The sequence below is a fragment of the Armigeres subalbatus genome, chromosome 1 (genome assembly GCF_024139115.2).
Source record: "Armigeres subalbatus isolate Guangzhou_Male chromosome 1, GZ_Asu_2, whole genome shotgun sequence".
Lineage (NCBI taxonomy): Eukaryota > Metazoa > Arthropoda > Insecta > Diptera > Culicidae > Armigeres > Armigeres subalbatus.
The window spans coordinates 62827689-62849861 of record NC_085139.1 but is presented as its reverse complement, the minus strand read 5'-3'; the positions used below and the strand labels follow the sequence as shown (position 1 = coordinate 62849861).

General features: G+C 42.5%; 1 protein-coding gene across 1 annotated transcript; it reads left to right on the top strand.

Moving 5' to 3' along the window:
- The first annotated feature begins 12984 nt into the window (after positions 1–12984).
- Positions 12985–13713, top strand: LOC134206205 (uncharacterized). Its single transcript, XM_062681894.1, has 2 exons — positions 12985–13171; positions 13234–13713. Exons 1-2 carry the CDS (start codon positions 13157–13159, stop codon positions 13711–13713), a joined length of 495 nt encoding a protein of 164 aa, XP_062537878.1. The 5' UTR covers positions 12985–13156.
- The last annotated feature ends 8460 nt before the right edge of the window (positions 13714–22173 follow it).

Genomic DNA, 22173 nt, shown 5'->3' with positions numbered 1-22173 from the left:
TTCATTTGTTTAACGCCGGATTCGTTAGTTATTTTTATATTGTTTTGAACGGTTACTCAGTCTGAAAAGTTTCACAACGAGTTTTTTGTTTACCCATAAACATTGCTTTTGCTACAAAAAAAAAATGAAAATCAAAACCTTTATGCCTTTTTCGTATATTAGGTATACGGAATTGCTATGGGACCATTTCAAAACCGAACTTTTTTGTACTTAGCCTTATCTGATTTTCTTGCAATAAATGAATCAACAGCTTTCATAATGATCTGTTGATTGCAACACTCAAATTAATTTATGAAAAACCCTGATAAAATGATGTCTTTCTCGTGCATCGTAAAATGTATTGAAAAAATCAAAGGTCAAAAAAGCACACAAGGGGAATAGAACGCACTTCTTCTATCATTTTGCATGTTTTTGCATTAATTACTATGCATTGCCACCATTCCTGAAGAAAAAAAATCGATCTTTAATTTTTTTCCAGGGACTCTTGGAAAAAAACAATGATTTTTCAATATTTCCTAAATGCAATGACCGATCGGGCCAATTTTCAATAGCAAACTATGGGATTTGCTGCGAGTAAATCGGGTAATGCCAAGTTCCTACAAAATTTGTACACATACACACATACACACACAGCATTTCAGTTCAATCAGTACTGAAATACAGCATTAATATTCACTTAAACCAGAACTCAACATTATTTTACTGGTAAGCACAGTTTATGTGTCACTTTATGGCACTTGACTGGAATCCCAGCAAATGTTAATTAATCACCGTGAATCAGCAATACTCTGTTGCTGAATTCATATAAGCATTGCTCTTTGCTGGAATTCTGTAAATTGGAACTGTCATTATTTCTTTCGGTTTACTTGGTACACACTTTTTTCACAGCCTTTTTTAAATTTACCTACTTGTGGAGTTTTGGTCCATAATTTTCGCCCAATTGCACAATGTGGTGTTATTTGCATGCCAATGGAAGCCAATAGGCATCAGCTAAAAACTGGTGAAGAGATTGTTTCATATATTGGAAAATTTTTATTAACAATTTTATTAAGCGTTAATTTTATGCCATTTCGAAAAAGGTGGTCGGTTGTTGGTACCCTAAAAAACACTCACAATGAAAAACTATGAAGTGAGGGCGTTATGGCTGGCAAGATCAAGATTTATTGTGTCAATAGCAATGAAATTTATTGCATTTAAGTACATTATACAGATTTTAAAAATTGATAGTATTGCTAAGAACTTGGCTTATAGCTTGAAATTAGGCAATAAACTGATCATTTCCCTTGATAATCACCGGGGTGCCGACAACCGAAATAAGTAATCCTTTTGAAAAGTGAATTCGATCTAGAATTTTATTCGTCAAGGGAAGAACAACTACAACTGAGCAACTGAAAAAAGTCACGCAAACATCTATTTATTTTCTTTGTTAAAAAAAATGAGGAATGAAGAAAATCCATCTTGCCATTTTGCGGATATAAACGCAGAACAACTCATTTCTATAGAGAAGAAAAAGAAGAAGATAATTATTGTGTGTCCACATTATGCTTCCAGGAAATTTGACGGCATTCAACCTTTTTGTCACATTTGAAATTAAATTAGTTTTAACCAAAAGTCAAAATTATTATTTACGGAAAAACTGTTAAAGCGCAAATTTTGTTAATTTCTTTAACGTTTAGAATAATTCTCATTTCATTTCTAATTCAAGAAAAAACAAAAAATTCAAATGTCATTTACCTGCATTAAAATATAAAGACATTTCTTAAACCACCCAAACTTTCAATATGTTGTGCATATGAAAAATAAAAAAAATCTTCACGAAAATAATCCATTGTCGAAAACACCAAACAAGCAAACCAACGACGCTCATATACTGCACTAGCACGCCGATGATTCATTAGCATTTTGTTTAACACTGCGAGAGCACAGAAAAGTGCACGCAGCAGTGTACGCGCAGCGCTGCGGCACTGAGCCATCATTTGCTCCCGCTCGGATACGACGCAGAACCGAAAGCAGCCACTCGCAACGCAGTATCTCTCACATGAAATGTTTAGTTGCTCACACAAACCTTTTCTCGCGCAGCGTCATCGAGCTTGGGGCTGAGTGGCTGGTTTTGTTCGCAGTAGTGTGAAAGAGCGCTCTACACACAAATTGTTGGAAGATGTGTGCTCTGCGTGGATCGTGCGTGCGCTATACCAACTCTGCACAACCTTCATGAATGGTTTTTAGCTGCTCCGTCAACAGGTTGTTAGCTCCTCGGAAACAGGCTCCATTGTTGGAGTAGAAGTCAGATGGAGATCCTCTGCGTGCACAAAATCTGCGAATTGCCATCACACAGGACTGCATGGAGAGACTGTGGACTATCCCCAGATGTACCGCCCGCGTAGTGAGATACGTAAACAGTGCTACCCACCGCTTCGTCAGACTGCGCCCCTGCTTCACAAGGATTGGACCGAAGTAGTCTATGCCGGTGTAGCTGAACGCTCGAATGTGGGGCGTCAATCGAACCTTCGGAAGCGGCGCCATCATCGGTGGTTTAGGTACCGCCTTTTGAACCTTGCAGTGCTGACAGTTTTTTGGCGACACGTGTATCAGGGAGCGCAACTTCGGAATACGAAACTGCTGACGAATCTCGTTGAACACCGTTTCACGGTTCTGATGTTTAAAGCGACGGTGATAACTATCGACGAGCAGCGCGGTTAGCTTGTTGTCTTTCGGTAATATAATAGGGTATTTTGTTCCAATGCACACGCCGGGAGCAGCCTCAATCCTGCTCCTCATTCTCACAACGCCATCATCGTCCATAGAGTAGAGTGGGGCAAGAGTACGCACTTAGTTTTCAATCGATCATGTGGCCCTTATGAAGCAAGCTTCTGCATATCAAATCAGTGTCGATGATTCATATACTCTTCCTTTATGTTACCCAGTGGAAAAAATATTGAAATTATTGAGATTCGTTTTAGTAGAACCCTTATTACAAGACAAGTGAAAAACGCACTCTTACCCCACCGGTGGGGTAAAAGTGCGCATCGGGTGGGGTAAGAGTACGCATTTATCCAATCATGTGCTTTAAGTATATATTAACACAAATAAGAGTTAATAACATTTAATTGATGTTTAATGAGCTTATATTAGGGAATGTTTAAAGATTACGTAACTCTTAAAGGGGGAGGGGGTCCTAAAAATGTGCACTTTCATACGAAAAATCATTGTTTTTTACATATACAAAAAAACTACAGAGGTAAAAATATATATCAGGTTTCGCGTGGCGTATACAAAGGCATTTTCCTTAAAGAAAGTCCACCAATCACGTAACGTAAATTTTGGCTATTTCATCACCCCTCCCCCCCTATCTTAGACTATTTGTATGAATCCTCTAAAAATTATATGGATCGTCACACATCTCGCAACCCCCCCCAGCTAAACGTTGCGTAATTTATGAATGTTTCTTTTGATGAAATGAAATTATCATTTAGATGAAATTGTGTTTTCGTACTATGTTTAGGTGTACAACAAGTCCTAATGCAATTTCATTATTTCGCTTCAGTGCTTTGTTCGCTAAGTCCTTTCTAACACCGAATTACTTCAAATTATCCTAAAAACTTGTGATAATTTCGAATTCTGTCCCTTTTTTCTAAGTTGTGGATCATTACGCTTTGGAACAAGTCTTATTTCGGCCAGAGATACGGGTTTGACATCATAACTTGAAAATTCATATGCGTACTCTTGCCCCACCGGTTCCTGCGTACTTTTACCCCACAGTCCCAAAAATTATTCAAGTAATGGTTCTGACTTCTTGGAAAACCAACCGGATTGGTGTTCTGTACCATAAAGTACTCTATACAATAGGTTATCGAAATGGTATAATGTTCACCTGATTGAACGTATATATGGTAATGAAATACTAGTTGCGGAAATCCAATTATTTTTAGCAAAATGACCAAAAAGTTATCCAACTCCATATCTCCCTTGTTGTTTATTCAAATCGTTTACAATTACACATGATAATGGTTGACCAGAATACCTGTCAAACTGATGCAGTGCTGCTAGTTTATCTTTTTTTGTTACTTAAAAAAATCGAAAACGTACTCTTACCCCACGCGCACTCTTGCCCCACTCTACTCTATACAGAGACTGCCTAGCCTATACAGCGGACTACACTTCTCAATTCGCTTTGGCTGCTCCTTTGGATTACTTTTGTTGAACTCCAACGTACGGTACTCATCGGGGAATGTTTCACACTGTACTTGCCGCCACAACATGGCCCAGGGTGGCCTCTTTTTCCAAAAATCTTTGCTGCTCGTAACACGTATGCGGTCGCTCGTAACACACGATTCCAGTTCGAAAATCTGTTCCCGTCAATCAAAGGTTGCGGCATTTTTCGATGGTGCTGAAACACAACTCGTACTTCCTCTTCTTGTATCGACTGCTTAGCTGGTTGCTCGGGCCATTCGTTTTCCGACAAGGAGAGAAAATTAGGACCGGTGTACCAGCGGCTGTTCGGGCTGAAACTGGATCCAATTCCCCACTTTGTTGCATCGTCATCTACGTTCTGTTTGACGGGACGTAATACCACTCGTCTACTGTAGAAATATTCAGAATCTCGCCGACACGGAAGCTCACGAAGGGGTGATAGCGTCGGCTATCCGTTCTAATCCACGAAAGTGATGTTCTTGAATCCGTCCAGCGTCCAGACAAATCGCTTCTCTATTGTCAACTGCAATGCTGTACAGACATTCTCCATCAGTCGGCAGCCTTTCAGGCCGGCCTGCAGTTCTACACGAGGGATGGAGAGCGGCTTTAGTGGGGCCTCCTTCGTCTTCGCCGCAACGAGCACACATCGCACCTTTCCTTCTTGGCAGATCCTAAGATACACAACACAGGCGTACGCCAATTCGCTTGCATCGACAAACACATGGAGTTGCAATCCGCCGTGCAGCTTACTACTTGAAACAACGAGGAACTTCGACTTCACCCAAGAGCTGCGTTCAACCCTTCCATAGTTCATGCAAGCCTGTTACAATCTTTTCATCCCAATCCGTACCAGATCTCCAAATGTGTTGCATAAGAATCTTGCCGTGTACTGTAAAATGTGCGATGAATCCATTTGGGTCGAACAGCGACATAACAAGCCTTAAGACTTGACGTTTCGTTGGCCTTCCACTAGTAGCTTTGCGAGGTCATCCTTTATAAAGCTATCGAAGGTGAATACGTCCGCAGCAGGTCTTCATATCATCCCTAGGATACGCTCGGCGTCTGCAATCTTGTCCAAGTTCATCGATTTGTCCTGTACGTTCTCGGTCTGGTTCAAACGTCGCAGAACCTCGGAGGAGTTTGACAAAAAGTTTCTGATATCGAATCCTCCTTGCGCGTGTACATATTTTTCTTCTTGTACCAGTTGAACCGCTTCATCAACCGTATCTACACTGACTAAATATTCGTCAACGTAGTGGGTGTTGATGATCGCTGAAGCAGCTCTCGGGAACTGTGATGCAAAGTCCTTTGCATTCCTGTTCTTGATGTATTGTGCAGAGCACGGTGAGCAAGTCGCGCCAAACGTCGCTACATCCATGACGAAGATCTGAGGTTCCTGATCTAGCTGTTCCCGATAAACGAACCACTGTGACTGTCTGTCCTGTTGGATAACCCGAACTTGGTGGAACATTTCTCGGATGTCTCCACGCACAGCAACTGGTCTCTGACGGGAGCGCAGTAAGACCGCGTATAGGGACGTCAACATATCTGGTCCTTTTATTAACATATCGTTCAACGAGACACCGTTCACTCGCGCTGCTGCATCCCGAATCAGCCGAACCTTCTCCGGCTTCTTCGGGTTCCTCACTATGCCGAGCGGAAGATACCACACACGATCTGGATTTGCCGATTCAGCTACTTCTGGGGTTATTCGGTGCGCGTACCCTTTCAACTCGTAATCGGCTATCTTTTGCGTTGCGTTGTAACGGAGTATTTCGTAGATTGCATACTGATAGCTGTCATGTATATTCTTTAACTTTCTTGCCCCAACTGCTTATGGATTACTATTTGGGAATTAACAGCAATCCAACTGGGGGTCAGAGATGATAATTCATGAAAGCTACCATTGCTGGCCACGCCCATCTTCTCCGTTACTAGGGAAGGGAAGGAAATGTTGATATTACATCTACTTAACGAGAGGCCAGCGACTCACCTACGCCCTTATAGATGTCAAGGAGTTGGATGGTGGGTAGGGATATAGTTTAGGAATATCATTATAAGCAAATGATATAATAAGATTGAACGAACGTTGGAAGTGACCATGCTAAGAAATTTATGTCACTCCATTGATGATTTCCCTGGGATGGGGCAAAGCTATTAAACTTTCCCTGGCTAATTAGCCTAGGTTTAAGCGCCAATGCTCGCTCTCTGAAACGATAAAGAAAAGAAAGTTTATTACACTCCCCTTCCCCTTATTTATTTCCTAATCAAATTAAATTATTATGTTATAGTATCTATATCCTTCCGATAAATAGTTCGTGTCAACTCGTAATCGGCTATCTGCTTATTTACTCGTTCTCGAAGTCCTGGTTCTTTGGCAAGCTGCCGTTCCAACGACTGCATGTGGATAACTGTTTGGGAAAGACAGCTTATTGTACTTCCAGAGTTTCGAAACGGCCGTCAACCCTACGGGTTGTTGTCTCCAGGATTTTACGAGCTTGTTTGTCATCCTCTGACTCTGACTTAAAGTACTGCTTCATAAGCTCGTGCAGCTCCCGGTTTCCGATCTTCTCCGAGTGAACGTGTAGCCGCGTAACAGCACTGGTATCGTTGGCCTGTTTACCGTACACGCACCATCCCAGTCGCGTCTTCGCTGCAATTGGTTCGTTTGCTCTGCCTTCTCGCATCTTCAGGGTAGCGAGCAACTGTGCGTGTTCGATGCCGATGATAATTCTCGGCACTGCGTCAGCGTAGCTTCGCAACGGAAGGCCTTTTAGATGGGGATAGAGTTTTGTAGCTCGGAAAACTGGTTCTGTAGCTTCAATTTCTGCACCGTACGCACGTTGCTCAGCTGACATTGACTCTTAAGTCCGGTTCCCGAGATGGTAACCGGGATCCGTTGTGAACCTTTCTCTTCTCGAGAAATATTTCCGGTTCATGCTAGCCAGAGAGATTCCTCGGGGCCGGCAATGTCCAGCTCCTCTGCAAGTCCAGCTTCCATCAGTGTAGACTCACATCCATCATCCAGGAATGCAAACGTCTCTATCTTCTTGCCGTTTCCTTCGAGCGTCACGGGTAGAAAGCGAAACAGAGAAGATTTCGTCACAGAATGATGATTCTGGCGAGTGACTTTTTCGGTGGACTGACTACTGCCTGATTCCATCGCTGACCGTGAATGTAGTAACATGTGGTGACGGAAACGACAACCGTCCACTGGACACTCCTTGCCCGAACGACGAGGCCACTTCCGATGTGGAATCAAACACGTTCTACAAAGTTCCTTTGAATGAATCGCCTTCCACCTGTCGTGCTACTTTATGACTGTCATCTAAGCGCACAATCTCTTCATAGGTTCCAGTTCCTTTGCCGGATTAGGTTTGCTTGCCACCGCTGTTGATGATTTACCTTCATCTCTTTCCACGTTGACGTACATTTTCTGCTTCTCTCGCACTGTGTTGGCAGGCTTTGACTGATGCATCAAAGAATCTGAAGGAATTGTCACATCCGACGCTGTCTTCACCAACTCTGACATGAAGTCCCCGAATGTCGCCAGGTTGACAACCGGAGTTGAGCGTACATCAGGACCACTGCATTCGCATTTGTGGCGGAAGCTTCTCTACTAGTTCGTGTACTAACATCGGATTACATAAGTGCTCCGCTAGGTTTGCCACGTACATATGGTCGACAAGGTTACGCACAGCCATCCCATAGGTAATGATTGACTGCAAGTTATCAGCTTTCGGTGAAGAAACAGCTCGCAACTTCTGTAACAAGGAGTGGATCAAAATTTCCGGTCGTCCGTATAGCATCCGTAGTGTCTCCATCACGTGCGACACCGACTTCTCACGGATTCAAGTGCATGCCCTTTCAGACAACGTTGTAATCTGGCGAGGTTCTCCACGTCTGTGTATCCGCACGCCGCTGTTGAGTTGTAAAACGAACTGGAAAACAGCGGCCAATCTTGTGGATCACCAGAGAATATCGGCAAATCGCGCGGCATTACATGTCGCGCCGCTATTTGCTCACCAGAGGGAGCAGCTTGAAACGGCCGAAACTGTGACGTGGAGGAATGTGCACCGATTTGCTGCGAAGCCGAACTATTCACATATGATGCTGCATTTACTGGATTCGAACTACCATCTATACCCGGGCTAACCTGGACTTGTACATAAACTGCTGTTGATGATACTGGCACCGATGCATCAGCTCCTAGTGACACAGGCTGATGACGATTCCACAGACTAGGGCAAGGCATACCCGTATTCGGTAATGAATTTGTTGACACTACACTAGGCCGACAACCCAGCGATGGGGCTAATACACACCGCGACCAAGAAGGATTGACTGATATTGTTGATCCGGAGGACATACTTTGTAGCAGTCAGGAATATTGTGTATAAATTTGTATATAGTTTTTGTAAATAAGGTAGATTGTAAGCAGTTACATCTTTCAATCGCCAATTAATGTACATATGGGGACGTAATTTATGAACGATAAAAACCTCATGAAGAGAGAAAAAGCTCTGCCAGTTTTCGCGCGGTAAACAAACAAAACGTGTATTCTTAAATGAGAAATAAAAGTTAAATATTATACTGTAAACCGTACATATTCTGCTTCCTTTCATTCCCGTCCGCCACATTGGTGACCCCGACGTGATCCGGAAGTAATTGCGTAACACGGTTCGACGATTCGGTCGTTTTTTCGTTATTTCGACTTCAGCTCGATTCATAACCTCAAATTCAGTATGACGGACGACAACAATCAGCAGACCGCGCGCGCTGCTGCGACGGTTTCAGCAGCGGTTTCTGTAAAGCTGCCCGAATTCTGGAAAACAGATCCGGAAATGTGGTTTGCGCAAGCGGAAGCGCAGTTTATCCTTGCAAATGTAACGAAGGATGAAACCAAATTTTATCACATTGTGGCAAAAGTGGACCAGTCAGTAATCTGCCATATTGCTGATCTAGTTTCCAATCCACCGGCTGTTGACAAGTACAAATCAATCAAATTTGACTAGTTGCATGGTTTGCTTTATCACCGGTTTATCACTTGGTTCCACAGATCTTGGCGACATGCGCCCAACGCATATCTTGACCAAAATGCAAGAGCTGGCCACGGGACTGATCGTGAACGTTAACCTCCTAAAGATGTTATTCTTGCAGCGCATGTCGGCTCCGCGTATGCGGCCGATCCTCATGATCAGTGACGGAACTCTCTCCAAACTAGCGGAAGTGGCTGACAAAAGTACGGAGAGTCCCAATGGTGCAGCCGGTTCCTCCACTGGAGGTGATTCTAATCAGCAGGGGGGGCACATGGAAGGACAGCTTGAAAGACTCAGCGCAGAATTTCGTCGTCTAAGGAGCACTAGCCCCGATCGCCGCCGCCGTAGCCGATCATCGTCAGCATTCAGAACAACAAACGATATGTGCTGGTACCATCGGAAATTTGGACAACAGGCACAGCGTTGCAAGCCACCATGCACTTACCAGGGCCCAAAAAACTAGAATCATGCTCATCTGAATCGGCTAAGGTGGGCACTAGTTTTTCAAGCCGACGTCTAAAAATATACGACAAATCAAGTGGTATTCGATTCCTAATTGATACGGGTTCTGACGTCTCCATAGTACCAGCAAGCAGGCAACAAAAATCTGTTGGACCAATGCCATTCGTGTTGCACGAATGTGTTGCCAACGGCTCTGAAATAAAACATATTCAAAGCTCATTTCGACTGACTTAGGACAGCAATTCACGTGGAATTTTTAGTGTCGGATGTAAGCCAAGCGATAATCGGTTCCAATTTTCTGGCACAATTCGGGTTGTTGGTTGATGTGAAGAACAAAAGTCTAATAGAAAGCAGCACGAAATTGCATACCATAGGTTAAGTGATGACCATCGATTTCCGTCGATCATCCGTTCCATGCTCTACTAGCGGAGTATCGTGAAATAACAATTCCAGCAAAGTTACAGGGCGAAGTGAAGCACGCTGTCACGCATCATATCATCACAAAAGGTCCGCCGATAGCACTGAAGGCGAGAAGAATGCACCCAGATAAATTACAAGCAGCAAAAGAAGAATTTGCCTTGATGTCAGAGTTGGGTATTTGCAGACCATCAAGCAGCAGCTGGGCAAGCCCGCTCCACTGCGTACCCAAAAAAGATGGGCAATGGAGATTTGTTGGGGACTACCGACAGTTGAACAAGGCCACCGTTCCGGATCGTTACCCAGTACCTCATGTGCACGACTTGCTCAACTCTTTCCAAGGTAAGCATGTTTTCACTACTTTGGACTTGGACGCCTATCATCAAATTCCAGTTGAAGAAGCTGACATCCCTAAGACCGCAGTAATTACACCGTTTGGGTTGTACGAGTTCACCCGAATGCAGTTCGGTCTATGTAATGCAAGCCAATCATTTCAACGGTTCATGCACAAAGTTTTTGGCGACCTTGACTTCGTGGTAGTTTTCATCGATGATATTGGCATCGCATCGAGGACGTTGGAAGAGCACTTGGTTCACGTTAGGATTGTTTTCGAACGATTGAAGAAATATGGTCTGGTGATCAACGTTTCCAAAAGTCATTTCGCTCAATCCGAAGTTGAGTTTCTTGGATATTCGGTTAGCAGTGAGGGGCTACGCCCGTTGCCTTCTCGCGTTCAAGCCGTCCTTGAATATCCGCGACCCGCAATTGTAAAGGATCTTCGTAGGTTTCTCGCATTAGTAAATGTTTACAAGAGATTCATTCCGAAAGCTGTAGATATGCAAGCCGAACTGCGTCAGATGATTCCTGATAACAAAAAGAACGACACTCGAGCCCTCGAATGGAATGATTTTTCGTTGGTCGCTTTCGAAAAGTGCAAGCAGTCACTCGCTGATTGTGCATTGTTATATTATCCAGATTCGAATAAGCCTCTATCATTATTGATCGATGCATCTAACAGTGCAGCTGGAGCAGTCCTGCAGCAATATTCAAAATTATCGTGGCAACCGATTGGTTGATTGGCCGAGAAGTTTTCAAACTCTCAAAAGAATTATTCTACGTTTGGACGGGAGCTCACAGCCATGAAAATGGCAGTGAAATATTTCAGGTATTTTCTCGAGGGTCGCCGGTTTTGCATTCTAACCGACCATAAACCTTTAACACATGCTATGGGTACAAACTCTGCCAGCCGGCTTCCACATGAAGACAGGTACCTGCGATATATTTCCGAATTTACCACTGACATTCGTCACATTAGCGGTGTAAATAACACGGTTGCAGATGCATTGTCAAGAGTCGAGATGATTGCTGCGATTGATTACAGTGCCATAGCTGCAGATCAAGTTGACGATATGGAACTCAAACGTCATTGGCGTCATCTTCTCTAAAAATTGAGCCAATCCTCATACAGCACATCCAGTGTTTTGCTACATGTCATTGAATGACCGGATCCATTCTTTCGTTCCAGTGAAACACCGATAGACTATTTTGAAGCATTTTAACGGTCTGGCCCATGTCGGTATACGAGCTACAAGGAAGCTTACCTCGGAAAGGTTCGTGTGGCCTGCACTGAATAAAAGCATCAATCAATTTGTTAGGACGTGCATCGATTGTCAGCTCTCAAAGGTGAGCCGTCGCTCCGTAGCTCCATTTGTACCATTTGATGTTCCAAAATCTAGGTTCCGACATCTACACATAGATAGGACCACTACCAGCATCAAACGAACATCGCTACGTATTAACAATAATCGATCGATTCACCCGATGGCCTGAGGCCATTCCGCTGCCGGATATCACAGCTAGTACTGTTGCAAAGGCTCTAACCGTTGGATGGATATCTCGATTTGGAACTCCGGAGACTATAACCTCTGACCAAGGCCGTCAATTCGAGTCTGATTTATTGCGCGAGTTGGCATACATATTAGGAACTCATCACATTCACACTACGGCTTACCATCCACAAGCCAACGGATTGGTTGAACGTTTCCACCGAACACTGAAAGCAGCGTTAATGTGCAAAAATGTAAAACGGTGGAGCGAGGAATTACCATTAGTACTACTGGGTCTCAGAAGTGCTTATCGCGAAGATTTAAAATGTTCTGCAGCAGACATAGTGTACGGTCAACCATTGCGACTTCCAGGGGAATTCTTTGATCCACCGTCATCGCAAATCGTAAACAAGTCGGATTTTGCACAACACCTACATCAGTCATTCAGCAAAATTCGCCCACCAAGTACTAACCATCACTCTAAACCGATAGTTTTCGTGCACAAGGCATTGAAGACATGCAGTCACGCGAGGGGTGCGCCACTTCCACGATAAGTCGTAGATGAAGCTTGTTTGGCATAAAGATTTTCGCGATTAGAATGATTTTTTTTGCTATGAGAATTTTCACCTGCGATTTACGCGATAGATCGCGATGAAAGCGCGATAATAATGCGATAAACGCGTTGCCAACACAGAACTGCTCGAAAACCTTGACAACAAGAATTATGCAAAATGATATGACATATATCGTTGTCAAACATTCGATAAGAATCATTTTGCAACAGTTTCGCTTCCAGTAAAACATTTACTTGCGTTGACCGGCCCTGTTAGTGTGTTCCCTGCTGCGTGCTCGCAGTTTTGGGTTCCGTTGATCACGTAGTTTCGATCGTATATAAGTTTTAGTGTTCCGGTACGTTCTTTGCTGCTCGCGCGCAGCTTTCGCGTTCCGGCTGGTCATTTAGCTGACTACGGAATATTTTATATTCTAACAGTGTCCGTGTTCCGATTCGGTGTGTTTTTTACTGCTTGCAGATGCTATTGGGTTTCGGTTAGTCATTACGGTTGACTACGGAAGATCCAAGTCTCTGGAAGTGTTTGTGTTCCGGTTTTTTTGTGTTCTCAACACTATTCGCTCACGGCTTTGGCCTTACGGTGGATCAATTGGTTGGATCCGAGCTTCACGCAATCACAGGCTGCCCAGGAAATTCTCTCTCACAAGAGCATGGAAGTGCCGGAGGTAATGATTGTGGATTATTTCCTAAATTAAAAATATGAAACAGCAATATATTGAACCGGCAGGTTATTTTCTGGAAAAACATGGAAAACTTTCTGAAGTGCACCATACCATCCCACCTTAAATGCATTATAGAGAGGGCTGGCTTCGTAAACCCGGCCTTGGAAGACCTCACCGAAAGAGAAATAACAGGAATCGAGTCCGATGTTCGTGGGTTGTCGGAACTCGCCAACCTCCCGGTGGGGGACCCACTGCTACGAAAGTACCTAGGAAAATATATAGAGAAACCAAAGGATTTCAAATTGATGAGCGGAGAGAGAGCGCTGCTGTTGAAGATTGCGGGGGCCGTAAAAGCCAAAAGCTGGCCATTTTTCGTAAAAAACAAATCACAGCGCTCGTCTCAGCAGGTTGCTGCAAAGCAAGCAGATGTGACGGACGAAGTAGCCCTGATTACCAGGATCAGTGACTACTTCGAAAGCAGGTATGCAAAACCAAAGTTTAATTTTATTTGTCCTCCTCTGCCCAACTTCCACACCCAGATGTAGATGTACATTGAATACTGGTAGGATGAGGTGGTGTAAACTGACTAGTATGACTCTCAACAGAAAACGGAACCGTTTGTGTAGTGTTTCGCACCGAGGGAACATTTTTAGCAATATTAATGGAACTCAAAGGAGCTTCGAAAATCGTCGGAATGGCGGACGATTGAAGGATATTTTCCCCAGGGTAATACCCGCCCCACTTCACATACGAGGAATCTTTGACCGAATACTGTGTCGCATTTGTCAGAGAGACTGATGAATGGGGGGTAACTAAAGGTGTTCTTATGGTTTTGTGTGGCGTGGATGTCGATTTAGGAACTTTGGAGATGCTCGCCGCAAATTCTACGAGGTGAACCGGCCCAGGGCCGAAAACCTCTTTAATAAAGATAATAATAATAATGCTCGCCGCAATGCTATTGTGAAGAACATCGACACCAGACTGCAATTCCGACGTCGGAAGACTTGCTGTTGTTACCGTTGGATCCATGGTCGATTGAACTCTGCCTCCAGATGGGTGTGGCTGCTCAGCTAACGGTACTACACCACCATGATTTGCTCCGAGCCACGACTGCACCTTTTTTCGGCCTGCGTTACTGCCGCTTCTAGTACTCCCATTTCCATCCTCCAGAGACTAACAACTCATGCTTCTGCCTCAAGAGCTTAGCGTCCTCCTCTGCCCTCTTCATTTGGGCTTCTTCCTCTTTTCGGCGAAGTTCGTCCTCTTTTTCGCGGTTTCTTAACATCAGCGCTGGTTCTTCTTCGAGCATCTTTAGGGCTAGTTCTGCTCGTTGCGCCCGTATGCTGCTTGATGTCCTCGATGTTTTCTGGGTACCGTTGGTTGCTACTTCCGTCGCTTCATCGTGTAAGCACTGCTCGCAGCGCCAGTTTTTGTTGGGATCCGCATTATCCGCTGCAATACCAGCATAATCGTTGTGAAGCCAGACATCACACATGTCACATCCTACCATCTCGCGCACCAAGCCACTGATGTGGCATTTCCCGCAAGTTCGAGCAGACTCCATGATACTGCTTTCTTCACGGAACTTTTCACTGCTTACTACGCAGTATAAGATTCACCCAACAAACAATTTACGCTGAACAAGCTAGTTTTTTTGGCTGAAGAAGCCAATTTTCAACGAATTGAGCCCTTTTTCAGCCTCCAATGTTTGTTGGGCACTCAATTGAATCTTCTGTTTAGCAGTTAAACAGAAGCAGCTTAAAGCTGTAATTTATTATTAATAATTACTTCAGTGATAATATGCATATACATCTAGTACTTACATTCAATGTTTCACTACCCAATTGACGAAACCTTAACTCAAAACGTTCTTATTTGTCTTGTTTTAACCTTACAAATGGGTGTGTTTTATTATTAATTCTAGGAACAAATTTAGGAAATCAATTTTAGAAATAAGTTTTAGCTAGCATCTATTTAGGTTTTATAGTAGAATAAGTTTTAGATAGTTTTAATAGGGATTTTCAATTAAGATTAACAAATTATCTAACTCACGTGTCGGAATTTAACCCAGAATGGAGCCTGAGAGTATTCTTGCCTCAAACGGCTTGTAACGGAACTTCAGTGGGCAGATTTCGGGTTTAACGGAGAATTATAGGATCTGGGGAACTTGAGATTGACGGGTGTCGACTGGATTCAACAGAATTAACTGCCTTGAGGTACATAAACGGAGTACTACTAATTTGGCCGACACAGACACTGCTCGTTAACGAATTCGGATTGTTTATCCTTCATTATTCCCTTCCTTCTCGTTGACGTTCCGTCGAGATGACAGCTGCAGGGAAGCGTCCGGAATCTGCACTACAATTAGCAGTGGTGGAAGAATGGTGGTTTTCAACAGCAGGGTGATGCACTCTCGAATCTACTGTTCAATGTAGCGCTCGAGGGAGCGAGAGAAGCGGTACCATTATCACAAGATCGCATAGGCTCCAGGGATTTGGGGACGATATCGATATTATCGGGATTGATTGCCATGCCGTGGCTTTTGTGCCTTTCAAGAGGGAGACAGCGAGGATTGGAATCTCGATCAATACCAGTAAAACGAAGTACATGGTCGCTGGCAATCAACGTGGATTCATTAATGGTGGTGGTGAAATGGTGCTGGATGGTGAAAAATTTGAAGTGGTAGAAGAATTTGTGTATCTTGGAACATTAGTGACGTGCGATAACGATGTTACCTGCGAGGTGAAAAGATGTATTGCAGCTGCAAATAGGGCTTAATACGGACTTCGTAATCAGCTTAAACAAAACTCGCGCTGTATACTACTCTGATTCTTCCGGTGGCTTTATACGGCCATGATACATGGACGTTAAAGGAGGCTGATCGGAGAGCTTTCGGAGTGTTTGAGCGTAAGATACTGTGGACAATACTCTGCGGTAAACAGGAGAACGGTATCTGGCGGCGTCGCATGAACCACGAATTGTACCAGCTGTATGAAGGGCTGCATATTATTAAGCTTATACAACACGGCAGACTACGGTGGGCTGGTCACGTTGTTCGTATAACGGAAGAACGTCAAGCGAAGATAATATTTAGTAGAGAACCCGGAAGAGGCCGCAGGCTTCGTGGAAGGCCGCGTACACGATGGCTTTTTGCAGTTGAAGAGGACCTGAGGGCGCTCAATGTTCAGGGCGACTGGAAGCGATTGGCCCAGGATCGAGTCCAGTGAAAAAGGAGCTCTTCTTCGAAGAGCTGTAGTCCATCAAGTAAGTAAGTCAGTGCCATTCCAATCTATAGCAAAAGATCTATCATTCCAGAAAATCACGCGTAACAGAGGTGAGGGGTGAGTTTAAATTTAAAAAAAAGATCATTAAATTATTTTTTGTTCAATCAATTTAATCCCCGCATTTGGTTGACAATCAGCTTAACTTGTTGATTGTTAATTTACATTTGATAAAATACAGTATACAATTTTCTGAATTCGCATATTTGTATATACACAGATAAAAATATGTTGTGATTTTAAATGTATTTTCATGCACATATTTGGAGCATGCAAATAAACGTAAAATTCAATTGATATTACTGTTCTTTTAAATCAAAATGAATTTAAACTAACTCTTGTAAAATTCAATCAAATTTTATTGAATATCGAATGTTTATTCGTTTGTTGTGACCAGCTGCAATTTTACACGTCGTTGAATTTTCAAAATTATTTGCTGTGTAGTGTCTTAAATGGGAACACTATTCCATACTAATGCCACAAATAAGCAGAATTCTCCCGGAAAATTTCAAAAAGGTTCCCTTGGAACTCCAAAGATTCAACTTAGAAATTCAGAAGAATTTCCCGTGATAATATATAACTATAATGTATAACTATTTAACTCTACATAGTAATTTGTTTCATTCCTCAGTTACTTGAAATTATTGTGAAGACCGCGTACTCATAGTGGTTCTTCTTATAATTTTCAGACATTATGCTTCGGCAGATACCAACAATTGCAAACAGCCAGCAGCTGCTGTTAGATGGGCTTCAGCTATTATTTCCAGCATGAGACCCGATGCTGGATAGTCAACCAGACAGCGATAGTGTTGCCCCACTTCCTCCTTTCGGGTTGTAGTTGGTGTTTATATTGGCTGTGTTCCACGTGGCGGGAGCGCTCTTGTGCAAATTGAATTAAAATTTACGACAATAATTTTTCCCGCCATTGCCTGTTGTCGTGAGCGCAAAGTTGCACAGTAAAGCTGTACGGTCATCGCCATCTCGCTTGCAGCCGCTTTCGACACCATCTTGTCGAAGAAACAAATAGTGGGCATAAGAGCTGCGAAGCAATGAGCTGCATAAATTAGCAACACTTCGAAATTAATTTTCGAGCGAGACTGAGAACAACAATAAACAACGGTATTTAAAAATAGTGCGGCCGCGGATGTGATGAAGTGGTAGGCTTGGCGGTTTTCAAGTGGGTTGGTGCAGTTTATGAAACGTTGCTTCCTGATAGAAGAAATAGGACGCTGTCGGTGAATGCAAATGTTCGTTAGTTTTGAGAGGGTGTTGTTTTATAATACTTCTTGCCACAGCCGTAATTTTGATATTTTTCGTTTCATAACCGTACGTCGTATTGCAGTAATGGTGTTTCCAAGTACATAGCTGCTTTTATTTGTTTTTCTAATTCAATTCAAAGATAATTAGAAACTTTACCATGGAGAGCAGATAAGAAATTCAAATACGGTGTGAAGTGATCACTAGCTACTGGGATAACTGGAGAACCACATACACGGTAGAATAAAAGTAGGGAAACTGGACACATGATCCCCGAGGACACATGATCCCCCTTGTTTTCTCGAAAACTAATCACATTTTATACCAGTGATATGTGCAAACGAATCCATTAGACAGATTATTGAATCTGAGTAACAATTGATATTAGTTACTTCATGTATATTGGTTTTAGAGAGGTTTTTTATTATTGCATTCTCAATCCTTTTTCTTAAAGGAGAAAAGTTTAATAACTTTGAATATGTCCAACCAAAACGTACCAAATTTTACTGGACAAAGTTTTATTATTATGAAATTATATTCAAATAACTATTGCTTATTTTCCATTGAATAAAAAACAAAACAAGATAAATACTCAACATGGACACACTTGATCCCCCACAGTTTGGACACACTTGATCCCGATATTGCATATATTAAGGCGTTTGTTGTATTCCGTCGCATATGATTGTATTGTATGTAACTAATTGATCTGTTAAAATTCTTTTCTTGTTAAAAGTATAAATAAATTTTATTTCTCTTATCACGCGCAATTTGAATTTCTCAATACCTTATTTAATTAACCAGAACAAAGTGTAGTTGAATATACTTAGTTTTGATTATTTTATTAAATGCATTTTAACATTATTTTCAATGAAAAAGAGTGTAAATTAAGCTTTGAAAATACTCAACAAATCACAGCTTTAAATCAGTATTGTCCGATCTGTGATTAATTTGTTTTCCGTTTGAACTAGGAGATGTTTGCTTACAATCACCATTTATTTGTAAATCTTTTAAGGAATTTTTAATAATAGGTTTTTCAACATCTTTTGCCAGTCTTAAAGAGAAATCGCATTTGTGAAGCATATGCGGTATTTCGAAAATTTCGTTTCAGGTGGTTCGAAACGAAATTCCGCGAATTTCGCGGAATTTGAGCATGGCGAAATCTAATTTATTCATTTCGTTTCGTTTCTTGAAATTACAAAATTTCGCTCATAAAACCAGTTTCTCAAGATTAACGGTATTCCGCGGAATTTCGAAACAAATTTAATCTTAAACAATACTTTATATTATCAAAATTTGGCTGCGCCGCTAGACTAAATCATAAAACTATCTTCAAAACTTTATGTTAGCAATTTCTGACCTTTCTTACGACAACATCATTCTCACTGACATGGTTGGACTCACGCTCTTCAGCAGATATTTGGCAACGATTATGAGGTTTTCCGATGTGACCGGTCTGCGGATAATAGTCAAAAAGCAACAGGCGGCGGCGTATTGGTTGCTGTTAATAAAAACTTCACTCAACTAAATCGAGAATCAGGAATGGAACTGCTTGGAACAGTTGTGGCTTAATCGAATTCGGAGATCATACATTGTTCCTCTGCGCGCTATATATTCCACAGGACAAAATTCGCGAACTTAGCGTTATTGAAACTCATTGTCAATCTGTTTCCACTATTCTGGAAAAGAGAATTACAGCTCTACCACGCTCTCGCAAATAAATCACGTAACTAACCGAGTAGTGAATAACTTAGACCTATGGTTTGTCAGCGTTCAAGATGTCGCGCCGTTCATATGCGAGGCTCCATCACCACTGGTTAAACTAGTTAACCACCATCCTCCTCTGCTGGTTTCTCCACACCGAAAGTTAGAAACTACTATCCTCCTCCGCTGTATGCTTCTATGTCTTCGGAAATGCTGATCATCGCAGTATTTCAAATCTCATATCTAGTTTGAACTGGGGTAATATTCGACAATGACGACGTCGACCGAGCAGCTGAACGTTCTCTCATGTACTGTCATATATCGTTGACGAACATTTCCCAAATAGTAAGACATAACCCCCACGCACCTTGGCAACGGTGGTCTGCGACGACTGAAGTCGTATAAAAGAAGCGATAGAAGTTCTCAAAGTACCGTATTGCTGTCATTGAAACGGCACTGCATGCAATCAATCACGAATACAAACGGACTGCCAAAGTTGCTTCTCAGTATCAGCGTGGACTGCAGAGGCTGAAAACACATCCTAGTTCTGGAGGTACGTAAAAGTGCAACGCTTAACGGAATTTTGGCGTCTAATTCTCAGGACATCAGTAGACTGTTTGCAGAAAATTCGCCAGTGTTTTCAGCAATGAAGATTATCAGAAGATCAAATACGAAATGCTATGAGCTCGTTCCTATCTCGCCAAGCTATGAGTATGGTTGATATCAATGTTGAAATAGTTCGCGAAGCTGCATTGAAACAAAAGCATCCTACAACCCCGGACCAGATGGAATTCCTCCGTATTTCTGAAAACGCACATCGATTACATTTTTTCCAACTTTCGATTACGTCAGAATTTTTCCGTCTTGTTGGAAGATAGCGCACATTTCCTGCTCATAAGAAAGGTAACAGATGCAAATTACCGTATCATCTCATTGTCTGCTGTTGCCAAGTTGTTCGAGCTAGTCATCTGGAACCTCTACTCGCCCATTGTAAATCATACATTAGTGACGACCAACATGGTTTATGCCTGGACGTTTCACGGCTACAAATCTTTGTGCCTTACCTCCTACATCAATAGCAGCATGGTGGATCGCAGTCAAACGGACGTTATCTATACCGACCTAACAGCAGCCTTTGACAAATTGAATCGCCTCGGAATCAATGGTTCTCTCTGCGATGGTTCCAGTCGTATTTCACCGGTCGCAGCCTTACCGTGGCTATCGGAGATCATCAGTCGAATCATTTTGCCGCTACCTCAGGCATTCCTCAGGGTAGTCACCTGGGACTACTGATATTTCTGATCTATTTCAACGACGTCATTCTTACAATCAAGGACCACGGCTCTGCTATGCAGACGACCTCAAACTGTATCTCGAATTTGTTCCATTGAAGGCATCACTCTCCAACGCCAACTGGATGCCTTTGAAGTTGGTGTGTCTTAACTCGAATGGATGTTAACCCATCTAAATGTTCGGTAATCTCTTTCTCGCGGAAAGGGAAACAATAATTCAATATATCTTGTAAGTATGACCAGAACTTGAACAGGTCAATCAAGTTAAGGATCTGGGTGTTATTCTAGACTCAAAACTCACCTTTAAGCAGCATGTTTCCTACGTTGTCAGCAAAGCATCAAAGGTTTAGTTTCATCTTCAGGATTGCCAGAGAATTCACGGACATTTACTGTCTAAAGTCGTTGTACTGTTGCCTGACTCGTTCCGTTCTGGAGTACTGCTCGGTCGTCTGGTCTCCACACTATAATAATGGCGCCGAAGATGAATCCGTCCAGCGTCGTTTTCTAAGATTCGCATTGCGCAGATTACCGTGGAAAACCCTTCCGTCTTCCAAGCTATGAAAGCCGTTGCCGTTTGATTGATCTGGAACCCCTTTACGTCCGCCGAAGCACAACGAGAGCATTACTGATAGCAGATCTACTACAAGGACGACTTGACTGCCCTTCTCTTCTGGAACAAATTAACTACCACTTGCATAGGAATAGTTCGATGTTCAGGGCTCCTATGCATCAAACGAACTACGGTATGTTCGGTGCTATCGGCGTTCAAAGACTATTCAACAGAGTTGCATCTCTTTTTGATTTTAACTTGTCCCGTCAACTAATTCGCGAAAGGTTCAGTTCTTTTTTAGGAATAGTTGATAATGATACTTGACCATAGAAAGTAATTTCGCATTTTGTAATTAATTATAAGTAAGCATCATTGGGGCCAATACAGCCTGTTGATGTATCATATAGACAAATAAACTAATAAATGATTATGGGCCCTCCTTAGCCGTGCGGTAAGACGCGCGGCTACAAAGCAAAACCATGCTGAGGGTGGCTGGGTTCGATTCCCGGTGCCGGTCTAGGCAATTTTCGGATTGGAAATTGTCTCGACTTCCCTGGCATAAAAGTATCATCGTGTTAGCCTCATGATATACAGATCAAAATGGTAACTTGCTAGAAACCTCGCAGTTAATAACTGTGGAAGTGCTTAATGAACACTAAGCTGCGAGGCGGCTCTGTCCTAGTGTGGGTATGTAATGCCAATAAGAAGAAGAAGAAGAAGAATAAATGATTAAGTCTATACATTTTTTTTCTATTAACGCTTACTTCTTCTTCTTTAATGGTTCTACATCAACTGGAACTTGATCTGCTTTTCAACTTAGTATTCTATAGCACTTCATCAGTCATTAGTATGTATCTTGTGTGGCAAGACAATGGATACACTATGTCCAGGGTGTCGAAAAGTTTCCACGAAAACATCTTT